This window comes from Cyanistes caeruleus, chromosome 3, assembly GCF_971803275.1.
Source record: "Cyanistes caeruleus chromosome 3, bCyaCae1.hap1.1, whole genome shotgun sequence".
NCBI lineage: Eukaryota > Metazoa > Chordata > Aves > Passeriformes > Paridae > Cyanistes > Cyanistes caeruleus.
The window spans coordinates 94427180-94444868 of NC_141703.1; the positions used below are offsets into that span (position 1 = coordinate 94427180).

The following is a 17689-nucleotide window of genomic DNA, read 5'->3' on the forward strand; positions in this document are numbered from 1 at the left end:
GCCCATGCAAAACCACGAATTTCCTATTGAGGATGTGATTGCAAGTTCACTGAGCTAAAAGACTTCTTTTGAGTACAAATTCAAGCCCTTTAAAAAGGTATTTACCCTAAAGAATGTGCAGAACCTTTCAGAAAATATGCTTATGATTGCCAAAAGAAGGGGCTTTTAATGTATGCATGTGAAATATTCAGTAGAAATGAACTGCTGCTCCAGCTCTGAAAAAAGACTGTACTGAGAAACTTTGCCAGATGACACCAGGTCGTGAAATGCTTTGTGAGAAATGTCTTGGCCTGTTCTAGTTACTGATGAAATTTGCTTTCCACTTCAGTAAGGCCAAAATTTCACAGTTGGATGATGCCCTAGAGATTATCAAAAGCACTGAGAAAAATTTCCCATCACCTCTGATTAATTACCCAGAGTAACAAGTGTTCCCCTGGGCCACGTTTTGTTTCAGCTATAGATAAGCTCTGCTGTGTGAATTTTAATGAAGTGCAAACTGCAGCAAGCAGGATGAATTCACCATTGCACCATGTGGTCCTGTTGGCAACCTGGTAATATAAATCTAGAATAACAGTAATTGCTCTCTAGTAGTGCTAAGAACTTTAAGGTTACTGAATCAAGTGTATTTTGAGGTGGGGAGGATGAAAGGAGGGGAGAAACACACTAAAAGAGCTTCAGCAGAAATTAATTTAGTGTATAAGAGTTATTTGTAGAGCAAATCGTGGTATACTGGCAAGAGCACCATATCCATGAAAAATCTCAAATCCTTTCTACAGTACGAATACTGACTTTTTTACTTGCTAAATATTTATTCTTTTAAATATTTTTTCTTTCTATATCTTTTCACCAGTTAGTGCATTTAAAGTATCTACTAGTGTCCCTCAGAATATACAGTAGGTTATCCAAAACAGATGTGGTTTTTAAATTAATATAAAGTACCCCTTTGTTATAATCAATATGTTACAACACGTAATTAACTCATGAATATCATGATCACATCAAGTTAGTACATTGAGAATTATTCATAAAAATTAGATGTGTTGGTAGATTTGGGATGCACGTCCTTCTTCACTTGATTAAACAAAGTCATTGCCTTTCCCAACATACCTTGCCTTGTTTATATTCTCACAACTGAAGGAAAAAAGATATTTGATTGGCTATGCAAATGAAAACTCATTTGGGACACATCTTTGTTTTGCCAATTAATGTGTTTCAGTGTCCGTCTTCCTCCTTTTTAGCCCTAAGCTGAAGCACAGCTTTTCTTAAAATTGGAGGGTGTATGTGTTTTGAACTGTTTTTTTCCTGTTATTTATACAGAACACAAGTTTGAAAGAGCTGCAATAATAGAGACACAAGTGTCTCTGAAAAATCTACACAGTTTCAAAAACTTTTGTAGACTTGTCTGTAATTCTCCAAGGAGTCCTCTGTGAGTAGGGAAGCATTATTGTCTCATTTTATAGATGGTTAACACAGAAGTGGAAAAGCTACACAACTGTAAAAACAGACAGATGGTCCATAATCTTTAATACGAAAAAGGATCAAGGGTGGTGGTGGAATAAAAGAACAACCCAAGCAAACAAACCAAACCAAACAACAAGAGCCCAACCCAAAACAATTGCCAGAAGAACTATCAGGTTTACTAGTGAGTTTATCCAGGGAAAAGCTTTGATGATTCACAAGCGGCTCTTGAGCTGCCAGTCTTTTCACTTTGCTTGCTGTGCATGTAGTGCTGCCCATCACCTGTTGTTAATTATAACATCCTATAAATCTAATGTTAGAAGACTAGCACTGGGACACAGTGCCTGCCCTGGCTTAATGGACACTCTAGGAAAAAAAGAATTTTTCAAGAATTTATTCCTGGATGAGCTTCTATGAACCTGGCATTGTCATGAACTGATACTTCTATTAAGAAAAACACAACTGAGTGCCTTTAAACAAATAAGGTGCTGGCTTTGTACAATCATTGTGGTTTCAAACACCGTATCAAAAAACACTATGATGGGAAGCTATCATTTAATAAATCAAAATAGCTTACTTGGTAATAAATATTTTTCTTAGAAACCACAATATTCTCTTTTCTGTGGATCATATGACTTTTCAGTTCCTGAATTTTTTTACGTTACTGGAGTAACAAAGGAACGTGGGAAATAACTCTGATGGTGAAATCATTCTGTTAAGCTGTGCCTACTCTGTGGTTAGAGCAACTTAAAAATGTGTGATTTCAGGCATAGGTGATCAAATTATTCCCTTTTTCAGGTAGCCACAAGTCGGCTGAATTGGGCAGTGCTGCCTTTCTGAGATGAGGAAAGTGTTTAGTTTTGACTAAATCATTTAAGTTTCACTTCTTAGCTTTGTGTTCTACAAAGGGGTGAACAGTATTTCCATCTCCAGCATGGGAAATAGTTTCTCACCTGTATGGGCTCTGAGCATTAAAAAAAAAAACCATAACAAACTAAAGAAGGCCATGAATTGCTGCTATTGACTCTGTCCTATGTTGGCTGCTGTTTGGGTAACTTTCACTTATATAGATAAATCAGCCTTTGTAGTTAGCAGTGAAAAGAAAGCCAGAATTTGAAATAAAAACATGAAAGAAACTGTACAAAGATGTAGATTCTGCTCTCAGTGACAGCAGTCAAAATTCAGATTCAGTCTAGGTGCAAGTCCCATAAAACTTGCACATAAACAACATCTATAAGAAACATACTGTTGCATTTACACAGAAGTATTCTCATGTGTAGTGTAACCTGCTGACATAAAATATCAAATTAACTGGTACCTATCTACTGACATTGCCACAGACTATCAGGTGGTCTTAAATATTTAGCGACAGGCTTTTCTGAAAACTTATGTTCACTTCCATACTTGCATGTATTTGTATATCAATTCATACAAAAGTAAGTTTCACCTGAAGAAAACAGGTAATAAATACTTCTGTAAGTAATACTGCTCTATAAAAAGTCCTTCAAATTTTCCAATGTCTGCTAAGAAAGGCATAAAAAAAGTTTATACAAAGTCTGAAGAACCACCTTGTTTTACTGGAATCCCTTTTATGATGCACTTCACATGCAAAGACCACCGTATTATTCCATTTTTTGGTTCCACAATTATTCAGTATTCTGAATTTTTGTGTTCCTGGGTGTTAGATTCTTTTTCTAATGAAGTACAATGTGGATATGAATATATGTGTATAGCTTCAATGACTTACTGGCTGTGCTTGCTGGTAAAAATATGGTTTTGATTATCCTTAAATCTCCTGATTCAACCTACTTTGGGAAAGTTGAGCTATATTGTTTTTTACTGTTCACATGACATGGTGTGCATTCTAGCTGAGATCCAAGGTACTGTACAGTGGACTTGCATCAAAAGAGAAACTGTTGCAGCAAATCTTGATTGGAAGCTGAAATGTAACTTAAGGAATATTAATAACAGAAAGGTATTGAAATCAGAGTTCTGGCCTTAAGCAAACAATTTCTCAATGGTCCAAAGTGCTGGTTTAGGAGATGGATAGGACAAAAAAAGTGCTGAAAATATATAGAAATATGAAGCCTTGGAAAAAAAAAATAAAACCTGAGTATCATTTGTTTAACAGACAGGGCTTTATATGACCTCAAAAAACTGTGTTCCATGTTGGTTACTGTTTTGTAGTGGAATTCCATTACTCTGAAAGCAAATGTGGAGCCTGCGGCAGCTTTGTTAGATATAAGAATATATCTATCCTCTAGCTGATCTTCCTGTGCTCCTAGCTCTGCATTTGGTTTCTTTTTGTCTGGAGTGGTGATTTTATGACAACCCATTTAAATTTTAAAGATTCATGTTAATATACTTTGAATGTTGTGCAATGCTATTAGGGCAATGGACAGAAAACCGACAGTATCTTGATTACTGATGTGCCAGGAAAGGAAGAGATACTCTCAGAAAATCTTTGTTACATAACTTGGTTCTGAAGTTAATTACATCTCTGCGTGCATATGGGCGAGCCTCAGAGCCACCTGCTTAGGTTGTATTTTCTTACTACAGTGTTGCAGCTGAGTGCATTCCTGTCTGCATCCTAAGCTGCATGCTCCTGTAACATGCTGTGCCTACATCAGCCCTGTGCTGTGAGCAGTTCCTTTCTCCAGGGAAAATGTGACACTGTTGACAAGTGACTGGTGGGCTTTCAGAAAGGCAATTTTCCTGCTGACTGAGCCATATTTATGAGGTAGGCCACTGCAGGGATGCCTATCCCAATAAGCAGAAAACAATCTCAGTTTGTGTCTGAAAAGAAGTTGATGTCCTCAGCAAAGCCTCCCTCTCTCAGAATAATAACCCTGACATCCTCTGGCTTTGTGAATGGAGATGTTCTCATCTCTGGCTAGAGGTTAGTGTTCTCATGTAGTTTCTACCTTTTGTCTCTAAAGATTTCTGACAAGACAGATCCTTTTCGATGGCGAGAATTTTTCTTAGGAAATGAAATTCTGAAAGATGTGTTAATCGCATTGTTTCAGCATTAGACTTCTTCATTAGTTATGTCAGAAAATTACCTTAGTTTAATAGGAGAGTACTTCACTATACCAGTTCTGATATCCAGACTCCACATCCAGTAATGAAGAGATCATAACAGTGCTGAATATCAAATCTGAAGGATTCTGACAATCTGCATTTACTTTTCTAGAAAAAGAAAGAAGAAAGAATGTATGTTAATAGCCTTCAAAAAGGCAGGAGAGCAAAAAGGTATTTTTTTACTTTACTTGAATAAATAACCTACTGAGAGTTTATTTTATTTTCATTTTTTAATATTTTTTATATAATCAGACGTTAATACATGAACTAAACATGAAACAGCCCAGGAAAATTATGTTTAAAACTGCTGCTCAGGTTACAAAGGCACCATGAAGGGCTCACATTTTGGTTTGTTCTGTTTTTATGAGTAGTATCATCTTTGTTCCTCCACTATGCTTTGGTACATCTCTGTAATTCATAGAAAATTATGTGTTATTTTGTATATTACAAAGGATTATGACTTCTAGCTGTACACAACTAATTTTTCTCTCCTCAACAGCAGTCAGTTTCAAGCTTGGTCAGAATTTTGAACAAGCAAAAGCTGGAAAGATGAGAGAAAAAATTTAAATACTTCAGTGTACAGTGTAAACTCTGGTTTATCACAAAATACCAGACAACAAATTGCATCAACCAAAGCCTAAAACCAAAGCAGTTTTTCCCCTGCCTCATAAACGAGTAACAGTCGACAGCTCTGGAATGTGCACTCCTCTCCCATGAAAACATTTTTCCGCTCTGCCTTTTCCAAAACTCCAAAGTTCAAAGCTAAACTACTACATGTTATAAAAGAACAAATTTACCATGACACTTAAACAAAGACATGAGTCAGTGTATTCAGATTTCTTGAGGGAGGAAGGAGTTATGTTTCTTGTTAAGGCAAGGTTTGCAGTAAAGAAGTTATTTTTATAGTTTTATATATCTTCTTATAATTATTTATTCATGCAGATGTTCTGTTTTACTGCACAGTTAAAGCTGTAATTCATGCCCTTTTTGTAATGGATACATTAATTGAGGTTTACAACATTTCTCCTCAGAAAGCAAAATATTAATACCCTCACTAAACAAACGGGAAAATGCAATCACAGTAGGAAATTTGGTTCAGTATTATTTAACATATCCATGGCAGTCTGGGAACCTCAGCAGTTTCTCTTTGCTCTGAAGAGTGCTACTTGCATTCTTGGGAATGGCATGAGCAAGGTGGCCAGCATGTATGTTACAACAGAGACAAAATGAGGTGGCTGTGGACTGCTGTGGACAAAACAACCTCTATCTGGAATAAAAAGCATGCAATTTTGTGTCCTCTTAAATTTGAGATGTAGAACATAATAGATTAAGCAGCTGAATTGCTGTATGTAGTTTTCAAAGCTGTCTAGGAAACTTGGAACACCATTTCCATTTATTTGGAACAAGTGGCTGACTCATTTGTCTGCCTTGAAAAACCTCTACGACTGTTCCTGACTGGATTAAGATGAATATTCTGAAAATCATTGCTCTTGTGAAACAGGGAAGAAGTACAGAAAGTCACAGAGCTCCTGTTAATACTGAGCCTCATTGAATGTAATATCGATTTGGAATATGATATAGGATGCAAACTTCTCCTAGGTACTGTAGCAGCTTTAAAATGTCCACTCTTTCGAGCAGATTGATGTGGCCAAGTCTTGTCCTTTGTGGATACAAAATTTGGGGTAGCTGGATCGAAGGTCTGTTATAGATTCAAACCTTTGACACTGAATGTTATATTCAGTAGGATGGAACCAAAATCAGAAAATTCTGAGCATGGAGAAAACTGACATATCAAACCGTATCCAACAGCCCTTGCACACCATCAGGATTCAGTTTTCCCTTATTAATATGTAAAGATTTATTAGGTCATTCTCTAAAAGCAGTGTTTAGCTACAGCAGAGACAATATGCTCAAATTGAGGGGCACAATTTTCTTCCTTCAAATGCAATTTATTTTTTTTTCCCTAGCTGGTTGTTTTACCTATAGTCATAAGTTCTCTTCAGCCTTTTTAAAATACTATTATATTTCACAGAGAGGCTTTAATGCAATTAATAAATGGGGTTTTAAAACTTTTAACTTTTTAAATGGGAATGTTTTGATTTTTTTGATTTTTGATTTGTCTGTTTTAGAAGCCTTTAACCAACTGTACCATTGAATTTAATGTTGGTTATGAAGGAGATCATCTGTGGCAAGTAACATTTCTAATAAAGGAGAATGTTACAGTCAGTTTTGTTGGATACAGCCATGTCACACTGGTGACAATGGCTAGAAGCACCAGTCACCTAAAGAGAGGAAAATGCATTAAGTGGCCCACTGGGTAGATGAACCATGTTTTGATAACCTTTGGAATAAGGACAAAAGTGAACTCTGCTTGATTGACAATAAACTCATTTAATTTTCAGTCATCATGCATTAAACTTTCAAAGTTACTAAGAAAGCAACACCAGGATGGATATAAATGTCACTGAGCAGTAGGGTGCAATTAAGAGGCACCTTGATAGAAAGAGAGCAGCTGCTTAGTAACAGGCCAGTGGTGGCTGTGCTGGCCTCCTGTGTGCAAACAAGGGTGAGAAGGAGCTCGCTCCTCGCTTTCCCTGGAGCCAAGCACAGGCCTCACCTATGAGCTGCTTCGTTTGGCTACATGGGCAATCCAGGCAGCAATGCCTTCCTTACATGTTCTGCACCAGTCAGAACCACAGTTTGGACACACTTGGTACCAAACAGCACAGTAAGGATCACACAGGGCAAATATGCATTCCCTTGGCCCTTGCTTCCACTTCCCACATTATGCAAGTGAGCAGAGAAGGGACTTTCACTGGAGGTTAGGAAAACTGTGATTTATAACATTGGTGGCAGGTGGAACAGGGGAGACTGTGGGACCAAGGGAGCCAAGTATTTTAAGCATCTGTTATAGGCCTGTGCCAGATGCAGGATACCAGACAAGATGTGCCATTTGTCTGTTCTTGAATGGAATTTCCTATGTCCCTAATACCAAGCAAACTCTGTTTATTTATAATAGAACTACTTCTGGTTTTGTGGAGATGATATACAGCACATTTCATCTTTTTACTTTCACAATGACATTTAAACACTTAAAATGCTATTTGTTTAGCTGTGTAAATTCAGTCAGGAGGCTGTTTTGCTTTGTCATGGGTGAATCTGTAAAGGCTGGAAAACTACTCAGTTTAGGGAGGCTGCCTTGTGTAGTTTCCTGAAGTACAGTTTTCTCTAATGCTTGTCTGGGCTAAAAATGGGACTTGGGTTCTTACAAGACCTGTGTCAGGCAGTCATTTCAAGTGATCATTTGCATGGGCAGAGAGAGAAGAATGATTTGGGAAATGCTGACTGTTATCCCCTGACGGTGAATTCTCTTCCAATTCTAAGTGATTACATTCAATAAGTAATTCTAATTATTTCCCAAAGGAAAAGCAGGAATTTCTAAGCAAAACATTTTCTCAGAATATGTAAATTCAAAACTACAGCTTCCTAGTGGAAATGCAAGTGTTAGTAGTAAAAGGAAATGTCTCCCAATTATGGAGCACATTTCTTGACAATTTGGACAGAAACACAGACTTCCCAGAGTAACAGCATCTCATCATGAGACTGGTTATCTGGAGCTGATTATCCTACTTTGAAGTCTCTGTGCTACCTTGTTAATACAAAAGACGTAAGGCACAAATTACACTTTAGACCAGGAGAAAAAGTCACTGCTGATATATATAGCTCAAAAAGCAAAATGGAACAGCCCTACTGTTCCAAGACCTGGACTCCAGAATAAGCCAATTGCACAGAAGGGTCCCTCTTCTGCATATCAACCTTGCTTACTGTCAGCATCCTTCCTGTCACCACTGGAATTCCTGTTTGCTCTTTCTCCAATGGCACATCAGGCTGGACTATCAAACCTTCCAGCCTTTTTCACTGGTCCTTTCTGGTACCTCTGCTCCAGTGTCACATCTCCCAGTCCTTTATCAGCAAGCTGTGTCCTGATTACCTTACTGCTCTCTGAACTAAGACCTTCCTTTGAACTGTTGCTAGATTTTGAGTTTATAGGAGGTGACACCCAAGACAGACTTCTTGACCTGAGCCCTCAGTTGACCCTAGCTTTTATACTGAAATACCTTGGTTTCTCTTGGACAGGAAAATTGAATTTAAAATAAACAAAAATCTGCAAGATGGAAGAAGTGAAAAGTTGTAGTGACAAATTTACTAACAAAACCCTAAGGCCCACAGTCCAACTAACCATAAACCAAGTTCCTCCAGATATTCCCTCTAACATTTTAGGTCACAACGTACATCAAAGCATGTGCAGTTAACTGCCTGCATAAATGTGCTTCATGAGCTCATCCCTTCCTGCCTCACTTCTGCTGTTTGTAAAGCTGAGGCTGTATTATTAGACTGGGGCAGTGCTCTGAAGTCCAGCTTCTGACAAGAGTTGTTACAGTAATTACTGCAGCAGATGTCAGAATCAAGAGAAAGCAGCCATTCAACAAAGTACAAACCACAATCATCACTTATGTTGTGTGCTATTTCAGGTATACAACCAGCAGAGCAGAAAAATGTCCACACTTGCTTCTAGATGTGATCCTCTGTTAGGAGAGTATCTCCCTCCCCCGCTCCCCCCTCCCCCAAAAAGGTTTTTCTAGTACTTTGCTGATTTTAGCTGTAGCTAGAAAAGATACAGCTGCATTTTTTGGCTTATACAGCTTGAACTCAACATTCAGCAACAGCTTAGTCTGAGCTGTTTTACAAAACTATTTTCCTGTAAACATTTTCATTCAATAGTTACCATGTAATATCTGTGCTCCCTTAAATCAAACTAGTGACTGGGTGCCTTATCTTCATATTGCCAGACTGGTCAGATACTTGGGAGGTGGTCTGAAAGCTGAGGACAGAGGCCAGACAGACAGCATTTAATGAAAGCTGGATTCTGACATGGAGTCCTGTGATAGACAGTCCAACAAGCTGCTCCTGAGTGACACAGAGAGCAGCATCTCAATTGGCAGCTGAATGAATACAGTCAGTTTGAAGAAGAATTTTTAAGTCAGCCTTTAGCTCATAGCTTTGGAAACTGTCATTTGCAAATAGACCCCACACAAACAGGGCATTAAATAGAGGATCCAGGCTGGGGCTTGGGGGTTTTGCACACATTTTCACTTTCAGGTACTCTGGTCCTTGCTTGAGGTTCAGGAAAATCATAAATGTAGCTAAATCATACAGTGCAGAGAGGCTGCTTTAAGGAGGCTGCTGCTTCCCACAGAGGTAAAGTCCGGCCAAGAACAGCATGTGTTTCCTCCTCTGCATCTAGCACAACTGCAGCTAAGTGGTTGCTTATGTTCAAAAATGAATGAAATATTCAATGAAAACTAGAATCTTCACTGACACAATCACTGCTTCTTAGTTGTCACACAAAATAGAGTTTCTTGCCCAAGCGTGCCTGGCTCTCTAAGAATAATGGAGACAGGACAGTGTTTGGATAGCTGCTGCTTTTTCTGAAGAGTGGGAAGGGTGTGCCTGTTTTGGGGGCATGTTCACAAAGGTTTTAGTCCAGAAAAAAAGAGGTACATCTGGAAAGAGCATGAACCAGGTTGCCAGACACTGGCACTGCTGTTAGAAATAATCCTTTCTCAGGAAAATACCAAATGTGGCTGTCTGGTTTGCCCGCAAGTATCCGGGCATTTTTCTTGGCAGACTGGTGGCTGTTTGGCATTTTGATTGCTGCCTCAACTAGTGTCTAATTCTTTCTCTGCTGAAGATGGAAGAATACACTTGTGGTTAAATCACTGGCCTAGGGATTAGGCAAAGTGGTTCTGCTCAGATTTTAGTCTGCATCCTTGGCCAGGTCACTTAAGAATTTTGAGAAGCGCTCAGCACCCACAAACGGGATAAGATTTTTCAAAAGCTTTCTGCCTCCACTGAAGCAGTGGCCAGAGGATCAAAGGAACTTCTTAGAAAATGTCTGCAAGTGCCATTGTGAGAGCTACTGGGTGCTAATCACTTGTGAAAATCTGTTTCTCATTGGGGTGCCCAGATGGGAATCAAGCTCTCCATCTAGCTCCCACCATGATGGGAACACACTTGAGAATCTGGCTAGGAGCAATCTCTTGAAATCCTATACCAGCAACTTTCTCTGCACCTCAATTTCCTCTAAAACGAGAGTGATGTTGCCAGGTTGCTTGTAAGGATAAATTTATTAACCTGCTGTGTGTGAGGTTCTTGGATGCTTCTAAAGCCAGGAAAGGGAGGTGAAGCATTTGTAGCATAGTGTCTTTCCAGACATACCAATCATCTGTGTAAACAGGACTGTGCTAAAGTGACTAGAGCAAGAGTCCAGGAATAAGCTTTGCTCTGCATACAATTTACAAGCCTTCAAGTTCAGGAGCTGCTGCTTTTTGTTTGTCTCAAACCCTTGATCACGAGATGGGGCTTCACCATGCTAGGGGGTGTAACATACAGATCAAAAGAATTCAGCCTTAAAAACCTTTGTGCTGAACAAAGCAGGGCCAGGAGAATACATTGTAAAGAAATGATGAAGCTGTTCCATTCAGCTGTTTGCCTTCTGAACTCCCTCCTGTTGAGTACAGTAGTTTTATCATTTTCTTTCCTCACATGATATTTCTTTCCTCACATCCCACCCAAGTGTTTGGTATTTTTGGGGGGAGTTCTGGGGTTTATTTTAACTCTACAGGACTGGTTACTCTTATGCTAGATACCATATGCGGTAGTATCTTTTGCAGTTTGGGTTTTTGGATTTTAAGATCCAAGAACATTAACTTAAAAATGGATTTTTTTTCTTCTTTTTTCTTTTTTAACTTACAACAGCTTCAGTTTTGCCTCCAGATGTGGAAATCTGAAAGGTCCTGAACCTCCTGCAGTGTGTGCTGGAGCAGCCTTCCTTCACATGATGTGACATTTTCTTTCCAGCTGAGAGCAGAGTCCCCCATGCATCCCCCTTCATTTTTGGCCTTCCAGCACCATCTGTGCGAGCTAATGCTGCCCAGATCCTTCTCCAAGGGGCACCGAGGTGCTGGCACGCAGAAGCAAAGCCCCGGGGCTGGATCTCCGAAACCCAAGAAACCTCAAATGCATTGTGTTTCCATAAATGCTCCTCAGCTGACTGGGCTGTGGGGAGTTTCTGCTCTCCTCAACCCTCTCCTTTGGGAGTGGGAGGCGCAGGTCGCAAATGAGTTTTCTGACCGCCCCTGGGCAGGAATGGCGCTGCCGTCGGAGCGTGAGGGAAGCACAGCCACCACGGCAGGTGAGAGCTGCTCCGGGGCCAGCGGGCCCAGCCTGACTGACACGGCCCCGAGCCAGGGCCCTGCTTGGGCAGGCCCTGCCCTCAGCGCAGGTGAGGTGTCGCCACCCCGCCGGGCCATGGCAGCTTTCCTCAGGAACGGCAGGTAATGGCCGCGGAGCAGGGTGGAGCCCTCAGGGTGCCCTTGGCTTGGTTCTCTTTTAGACTACAACACCGTTACAGCTCAGTCATCTCCAAATGCAATCTGCTTGTTGCCAAGCGTGGAATATGTAACATTTTATTAGAAATTATGCTCTTTAATGTTTGATCTTTGTATACTTACAAACCTAATCAACAAGAAAGGAGATTTAATCCGCAAAACAGCAGCTAACAAGCAAGCTCGAAGTGATAGCCAGGAGGTAGAATAACTAATTAGTTGTTGGTAGAATTGCCTTGTTACGGTTTAGGCCTTGATGTTAAGGTTTAGGCCTTCATATGCTTCTGTCATCTTAGACCTGGGGCGAGGTTAACAAAGCTGGGAAGGATAGTGGACACAAAGAATGCAGAATGAACAGAATGCAGACACAAACTCCTGCTATCTTGATAGCTGTTGGGCATTAGGTATACAACATTTCATGTTTTCCTGAAGGTCTCTCAAGTTATAAGCAGTTGATAGAGCAGAAATATTTCTCCTCATCATGTCTGGTGGCAGAGAAAGAGAAGCCGGGAAGGAAGGGTTCCTGTACCCTGCCTGAGCTGAGGTTTGTCATGCTGAGTGCCCCCAGAAAGTGCCACATTACCTCCTCAGTCTCCTTCAGGCTTGGGGGGAATTGCAGGAGCAACTCTCAGTCCCAGCTGTGGTCATTGTTTTGGAGGCTGTGTGCATGTCATGAATGTCCATCAACCTAAAATTCCAGTTCTTGAAACGTGCTTGACAAGTGAAGCATTGAAAATACAATACGTTTCTGTTTACTTATTTTTGAAATACTTATTTTCATGAGATAAGCAGTTACTAGAAAGTTCGAAGCACACGTAGCAGAGAAAATGCCTTTCAGCAGTCATAAATCTAATTTATTTTGCTTGTCAGTCCTTTTATATTGAGCTCTTGGCAGTGTTTAGCATGGAAGTGAGAGATGTGATGTTGAAAATAGGGTATTTCGAAGAATAATATAAAATATTCATTGTAAGTGAATTCTGAACTCAATGAAAGCAGTTTTTGTTCTTGAAATTTGAATCAAAGAGCTATCTTGTCCTGACTGTGGAACAGAAATACTCCATAAGAATCACCTGCCAGAATTAGCCACCACCGCTTGGATTTTAGTGGTGCAGCTAGTTGCTTAAGAGCAATCTAAAATCAAAATGGAATGAAGGTGACATTACAAAACATACCTGAAATGAATAGATTTCCTTCAAACTGCAATTTAAAAGTCATCTGATAATTCTATTCCAGTGAATAAGAAAAAAAATAAATTACTCCTGTAAATTTAATCTTTAATCAAGTATGATGACTGAATGCTAAACATACGGTTTTCTGTATGAACAATGTTTTTAGCTGAGACTAGTAATGCAATCTTAGGGAACAATCCTGAAATGTCTTCCATGTTTCCTGATGTAATAAGTTATGCTGATATCCGAAAGATAATAATAATCTGTCAGAGTTCTTAAGCATAAAAACTTTTAAAAAAACATCCTTTCAGTGACAGCTTGGATGCATAGACATCCTAAATTCTGGTAGGGTGGTTGAACTGGAGGAGAGCAGGAATTCCTTTAACAGACAGAGAATGGCCAACTATGGCACCACTTTTTTCTGTGGAAGACAGGAGGTGCTGCTGTGTCTGCACCTAAAGGAACATCAAGCAGAAGAGTTCAGAGCTCTCACTGTCTGGCTTTGCATGCAACTTGTGTGCATTGCAGGAACTCAGTGCATCATAAGCACCTTCAGCCTTCACTGCAGCATCATTTTTTGAGCTATTCATCCATAAGGCTGGGATAAGATGGGACAGAATCCTTCCAGTTGTTAATTCACTTAGGGAATTGCTACTTAATAAATAGTCAGGGTAGCTCTTCTGAAATAACATTCAGTTTGTGATTACAAATTAAAGTACTGAGGCTTGTCCAGTAATCTACAGCAGCATATCACCAAGTGTACCCACAATGAATGTAGCAGTCCTGGAATATCTTCAATTAGAGCCTAATAATGATTACAGGCGTTTTTGAAAGCATAGCTGGATTTTGCTAAGCTCTACCCACCTTCAGCAAAAGTCTGTCCATTCACTGTAGGGCTTGTGTTCTGTTTCAGTGTTCTATTTTTTTTTTAACCAGAACTTGGCTTTGATCCTTTAAATCCTTCTCCCTATCAACTTAGCAACCACAGAGGCAGTTTATTACTGAAAAGAAATCTAAGAATCAGTTTTGGCCAGCATTGTCTTGGAAAGTTCATTTTATTAACACGGTTTTGGTTTTATTTCAAAAACACTTTGACAAGCACTGACATTTTTGGAATCAGTAAAGCACAAGAGACTTACTCCTAAAGGCCTAAGCTTTGCATTTTTCTGCAGCAAACAATGTGACGTGCTACTATGGTAAATTCAATTCAAGCCACTGACTGAAAGGAAACAAGTACTGAATGTTGTAATTTTTTTTCCCCCTTCATTTTCTAAAATATGTTTTGTATGAATGCTAGTGCTTGTGAGATATACTTCCTTAACTGCTCTTTGCTTATTTGCTTTTCATCTATAGTGCAGGTGGCAGATCTATCAATGCTGGCAACATAAACTTTCCTCATACACCTGATTTTATTGCTCAGCTTTGACCTAAATCAACTACCTCTTGACTTTTTGCTGAGATTTGCCAACAGGGGTCCCAGTTGTGTGTTTTACATTAATATCCATCAACTGAGAGTTCAACTAAGATCACCTACTTCATTTAAAAAGGAATAGTAGGAAATATCTGAACCCTTTTTTTTGTTGTTGCTGCTTTTCTTTAAGGCAAGCTGAAAGAGAATTTCTGGTCTCCAAACCACATGAAGACTCTTGTTCTGATACTGTGCGTTCCCTGGAACTTCATGTGTGGTGGGAAGAATGGAAGGGCAAAACAGAGGTGAGTTATGTGCTGGCATAAGCAGAGTTGACTGCTAGATTTCTTTAGTGGTAAATTGATTATCTTTGGTTTGTGTGTTCCTGGGGCTGTGCCACCTTCCATTCTGTCCTTTTGAAAACTATGTTGAGTGAGAGGCAAAGTAAGCATCTCCATTCCAGAAAATATTTATTACATACATGTGTTGTTGCTTCACAGAATAAGAGTAGGTTTTGTTAGAACCTTTCCATAATTTTCTGTTGCAAAAATAGTCAAATGCTTTGGTTGGAGTTTCCTATATGCAAATCCAGTGTGCTACTGTCAACCTCTTACTTTCAGAGTGAAGAATGCAGCAGTATGTTGGTCTGGGAAGAGTGGTTGCTTTTTTAGTTAGCAGGAAACATATGCTGCAGATGTTTCAAAGTTCTGGCTTTTAATATATACCTTTGATATCTACCATGTTAAACTGTTAGTTTTGACTCATTCTCTCTTTAATGAGATAGCTTTTATGTATCCTATATGTTGCCACGATAGATTCCTAGGAGCTGAAGTAAACTGGCATAGCTGATCCAGGAGTTTGTGATTTTTAGTGCTGTGGATATTTTTTTAAAACAAAAACTTTCTGAAGTTTGCAGTACACTTTTTTTTTTGGTCTCAGCTTTATTTCAAAGCGACTGTATGAAGTGTATGACCTGTTTCTCCAGTTGTGTAACCAAGTTATATAGGCCTTTTCCTACAGGAACGGAAAAGAAGTAGTTAGGTTCTTTTTCTATTTTGTTTTGCTGAGGGGTTTTTGTTAGTTTTGGTTTGGTTTTTACCAAGGTTGGAGTGTTCTTTTTGGTACCATTTACTTCTTACTTGCAAATGTGGAGTTCTCAGAAGCTGACATTTTGAAGTGTTACACTTCAGGGCTGCCAAGAATATTTGCGCTAACTGCCCAGATGTCTCTAAAATGAGTGTAATGAGCACACACGCACATTTGTCTCGAAGAGGTGGAAAAAGCAAGGTGTGGATATGATGCAGAACAGAAGGATGCATTAGCTGTGTAGAATTATGCATGGCATAGCCACTAGCATGCTTCTCAACTCCAAAGGGGGAAGTTTCTTACCTACCAGGAAGTCCATATTATTTTTGAGTGCCCTCATGTTGAACTCAGTGTGGTTGTTGATGAGACCCCATAAAGAATGATGTCCACAGACATGCACAGACACCACAGTCATCAGTTCACCACAGGCTCACAGCACTGGGAATAGAACTTCAGACCTTCGCCTCCGCAAACACAGCTGCTCATCTGGCCTGGGCTTTGTAGCCAGCAGAGGGAACTGATAAACACTCTCATCAGGCTGCTTTATGTGTTTTTTTATAACCAAGAGAGGGCACTGATTCTCACTCCCTTTTGAAAAGGATCCATTTAATACCACCCCTCAACACTTTCACCTGCCATTCATAAGCAACAAACTTATATTTATCTTGCTTTTGCTAAAAAACACAGACTTGCATGAAATTTTAATCACCTAAAAATGTCCCAGGACTCCATAGTGGTATTAATTCCCTGCAGTGCAATTATGAGACATTAAATTCATTACACATCAAGACAATTACAGAAACACATCCAACATTTCAGGAGTGCAGGGAGAGCAAGCAGAATTGTTTACTGGTGACTACAGAGAATAGGCATAGTTATTGCTCAAGATCTAAAAAAGGCTTCAGAACCAGGAGTCATCATTATCTTTTTAAACATATATAGATCCACAACTTTTGCTGGGATTTCTGTTTGCAGAGGGAAAACCACAAAAAAGGCAAAAACATTTGCACAAAACTCTAGAAAGTGTAAGTGGCAAAAATAAGGAACTTTTGTAGAGTTAAATACAGCTGTTTGATGGTTTTTTTTTTTAACAGGCAGAACAAACCACCTCTAATGTTTTTGTCTTGTCTTGTTCCTCACTACATTACCTCCATTGAACAATTGCTCTTTTAGAAATATCACAGTAGTGAAAATTAAAAATTATCTCCCTGTAGAAGGAAAGAACCCACAGCCTACAATAACTGGAAGGCAAAAGAAAGGAAAGTATAGGGATAAATTTAAGCCCAAGAAATAAAACTTAATCTTACCTCCCCTGAGATACATAGAAAGACATAGAATAAGTGGGCAGAAAATTCTGCCATGCACATATGCTCATAGATAGATAAAAATTGTTTTCTGTGGCAGATAGTGAGATGACCATTAGTGGTTCCTTTTCTGGTCCTCCAGTCACCTCTCATGTTTGCTACTTTATCTATGAACAATGCATGCTTAGCAGTAATGTTTAAATTAAAAGAGTAAGAGACAAGGTCTCCATTGCTAGGGTAATAACTCTGGAAATTGAGCACTGGAATGTGTTGGGGTTTTCTAATTTATTTATTTAGTTTTGGTTTTGTTTTGTTGGTTTTGAGGGTTTTTTTGAAATGCAGTATTTGCAAGGCTACAGGAGCAATTATGAATCTGTACCCTCATAAATTAACTTGAGGGCTAAAAACTAGAGGGATAGGACAAAGCTGGTGGTTGGGGCTTTGGTTTTTCTTTGTTTGCTTGCTTGTTTGTTTGTTTTAATGGGTATGAAATTATATTCTATATGTTTATAGAAGTGGCACACAATAATGAATGTAGAAAAGAAAGGAAGATTAATATTAATGCCCCCTACAAGATCCTTTCAGCAATTTTGCTTAAGCCCTATGAGCTTCTCTTTGAGCTCAGCAGCTCTTACTGCTGCTGAGTTACCAAAACTGAGTTGCCCATCATTTCTGGTCCATGGCAGTGGATCTCTGCTTCTTCAGCCTGCCAAGACTGGGCTGGTCTCCTTTAAC

At 39.3% G+C, this 17689-nt stretch overlaps 2 protein-coding genes across 10 annotated transcripts in view; one reads left to right on the forward strand and one right to left on the reverse strand.

Moving 5' to 3' along the window:
* The window catches only part of COL8A1 (collagen type VIII alpha 1 chain), an 86757-nt gene that overhangs the window by 66081 nt on the left and 2987 nt on the right, over positions 1-17689 (reverse strand). The window contains exon 2 of the mRNA XM_086883000.1: positions 4521-4647. The gene's annotated coding sequence lies outside the window, so the exon portion shown is untranslated. The remainder of the gene's footprint in view (positions 1-4520; positions 4648-17689) is intronic.
* LOC111939750 (uncharacterized) overlaps positions 11359-17689 on the forward strand; it is a 187373-nt gene continuing 181042 nt past the window's right edge. For 6 of the 9 annotated variants that reach the window (XR_015285034.1, XR_015285033.1, XR_002869327.2 and 3 more), the window contains exons 1-2: positions 11402-11936; positions 14758-14869. Coding sequence is in view for 2 of the 9 variants with exons in the window: in XM_086883031.1 (XP_086739157.1) it covers positions 11479-11936; positions 14758-14869 (570 nt within the window). In the remaining 7 variants the exon portion in view is untranslated. Of the gene's footprint in view, positions 11937-14757; positions 14870-17689 lie in introns of all 9 variants that reach the window. The other 3 variants (XR_015285036.1, XM_086883030.1, XM_086883031.1) reach the window with 2 other exon arrangements.